This window comes from Otolemur garnettii, unplaced genomic scaffold, assembly GCF_000181295.1.
Source record: "Otolemur garnettii isolate 467f Iridium unplaced genomic scaffold, OtoGar3 scaffold00141, whole genome shotgun sequence".
Taxonomy (NCBI): Eukaryota; Metazoa; Chordata; class Mammalia; order Primates; family Galagidae; genus Otolemur; species Otolemur garnettii.
Window position 1 is genome coordinate 2,635,704 of NW_003852536.1, and position 1,959 is coordinate 2,637,662.

General features: G+C 64.0%; 1 protein-coding gene across 1 annotated transcript in view; it reads right to left on the minus strand.

The window, feature by feature from the left end:
- The window catches only part of KIF26B (kinesin family member 26B), a 463,889-nt gene extending 462,070 nt beyond the window's left edge, over positions 1-1,819 (minus strand). Inside the window, exons 1-2 of the mRNA XM_003798804.2 lie at positions 1,313-1,819; positions 48-449 (exon numbers count right to left, since the gene is read on the minus strand). Of these exons, the coding sequence (XP_003798852.1) occupies positions 48-449; positions 1,313-1,375 (465 nt within the window). The 5' untranslated portion in view covers positions 1,376-1,819. The remainder of the gene's footprint in view (positions 1-47; positions 450-1,312) is intronic.
- Positions 1,820-1,959: the final 140 nt, after the last annotated feature.

The window sequence follows — 1,959 nt, forward strand, 5'->3', positions numbered from 1 at the left end:
CCCGCTCTGCGGCCGCCCCGCCCGCTCTCCCCCGCCGCGGCGCTCACCTTGCCGGGGAAAGGCCCGGGGAGGAGCAGCTTCAGAGCCTGCCTCTTCAGCTCCACCAGGCGGGCGTTGCAGTTCTCGCACCAGACGCCACGGTCCGAGCCGGGGGAGGAGCCGCCGCCGCTGCCCGAGCCCGGGGAGCCCGTGCCGAAGCCCGGAGAACCGCCCAGGGAGCCCGGCGAGCTGGTGCCGATGCCCGGGGAGGCGGGGCCCGGGGAGCCCGTGAAAGAGCTCGGGGACGAGGTGCCCGAGCCGGGGGACGGGGTCCCGGACGAGCCGAGAGCTGAGCCTGCGCCCTCGGGGGTGGGCCGGCTCCCGGCGCGCGACTCCTCATAGGCTTTCCTGTACCAGCTCTCGGGAGAGAAGGGCGCCGCCGGCTTGGTGGGCGAGCAGACTTCATTCACCTGCGGGAGGACACGAGGAGACACGCCGGGGTCAGGGGCCCGCAGGGCGGCCGGCTGGACGCCTCGGACCTGGGCGGGGATGGGGGCACCCAGCCACCGGCCAGAGAATCCGCGCGCCACCAAGGGTCCGGCCGAACGCCCATGGGCACCCACTCGGGACCGCCCCAACTCCTGCAGCCAAATCGCTCTCCATCTCTCTCGTTAATTGCCCTTAGTGAGTCCCCACCTCCCGGGTGACCCCTGCGCCGGAGCTGGTGGACCCCTGGGGTCAGGAGGAAAAGGGCTCGCTCCGAGGTATTCAACGGGTTCTGAACGGGGGGACCACAGATTGATTCAGCTCCCCGCACTTTAAACCCAGCACCCACCCCACCAAGAGCCCAGGTACAAGATCCTGGAAGACGCTATGCCGGGAGGTGAGGGATTTCTGGGTTTTTATTCATTGGAGGTACAGTCCTCCAGCTCCTGCAGGTAAACGAAAGGCTCTCCCGACTCCAGGGCAACGATCTGAGAAATGGCAGAGCATTCATTCATGGTAAACCCTCCCCCTTTAGCTTAACTCTGCCTGCAAGTGCAGGAATGCTGCAAAAGTTACGGGTGCAGAGTACGGAAGGAAAGAGCAGACTGACAAAATTCCGAGAGCTCCCGAGACGACCGTGCGGGAGTCCCCGCGGCAGACCCGCCTCCGCGCACGCACAGCCCGCCGGCCGGCGGAGGCTCCAACGCAGCCGGAGGAGGCTGGGGCCGCGCGCTGGCCGCCGGCTCGGCGGGGCTGCCCGGCCCCCGCTGCACGTTCCCGGGAAAGGGGGCTCCGGGCTGAGGACGGTCTGGTAACGCGTCTCCGCATTGTGCCGATCACAACTTACCCCGTATTTCTTGCCCCTGGTGGAGACCGCAAGCCTCTCTTTATTCCCAGCTACCGAATTCATGGTGGCGTTTCCAGAGGAGAGTATCTAAGTGTTCCACCAACGCTACATCCGAGAGGTCTTCCAACCCAGAAGCGTCCCCCAGTTGTAGGGGGCTGTCTCTTGGCCCTCAAGTCAAGATTTCTTAAAGGAGGGGCGGAGGAGGGAGATAAAAGCAAATGGACCCCAGAAGTAAAACGCCAATTGCAGAAAGGGTTGGGGTAGCTGGTTTATTCTTCTCTTCAAATAAAGCTTTTCCTCATCGTCTTCTGCCTCTCCGAGCCACACGTTCTCCTTTCACGGTTGCATCCAGATTATTGGCATTTTCCGCAGCCAAGTGAGTCCGTTCCTCTCCACGAGGGAAGAGGAATACAATCAGGGCACACGGCAGCTGCAGGGAAGGTGGGCGAGCCCTCGCCGAGCCGAGCCGGCTGTGGGAACTTGTCTCCTTCACCGAGCTTGGTAACTGAGTTCAAAGAAATTCTCCCAAAATATAAAGATCCAGACTCGGGGAGGAGCCTCGGCGTGTCGCCGAGCCAATATCCGCCGGCCCGTTTCGCCTGACAGTTGCGCGAGAGCAGGGAGAGGGGCGGCTCTGCGCGGCCCGG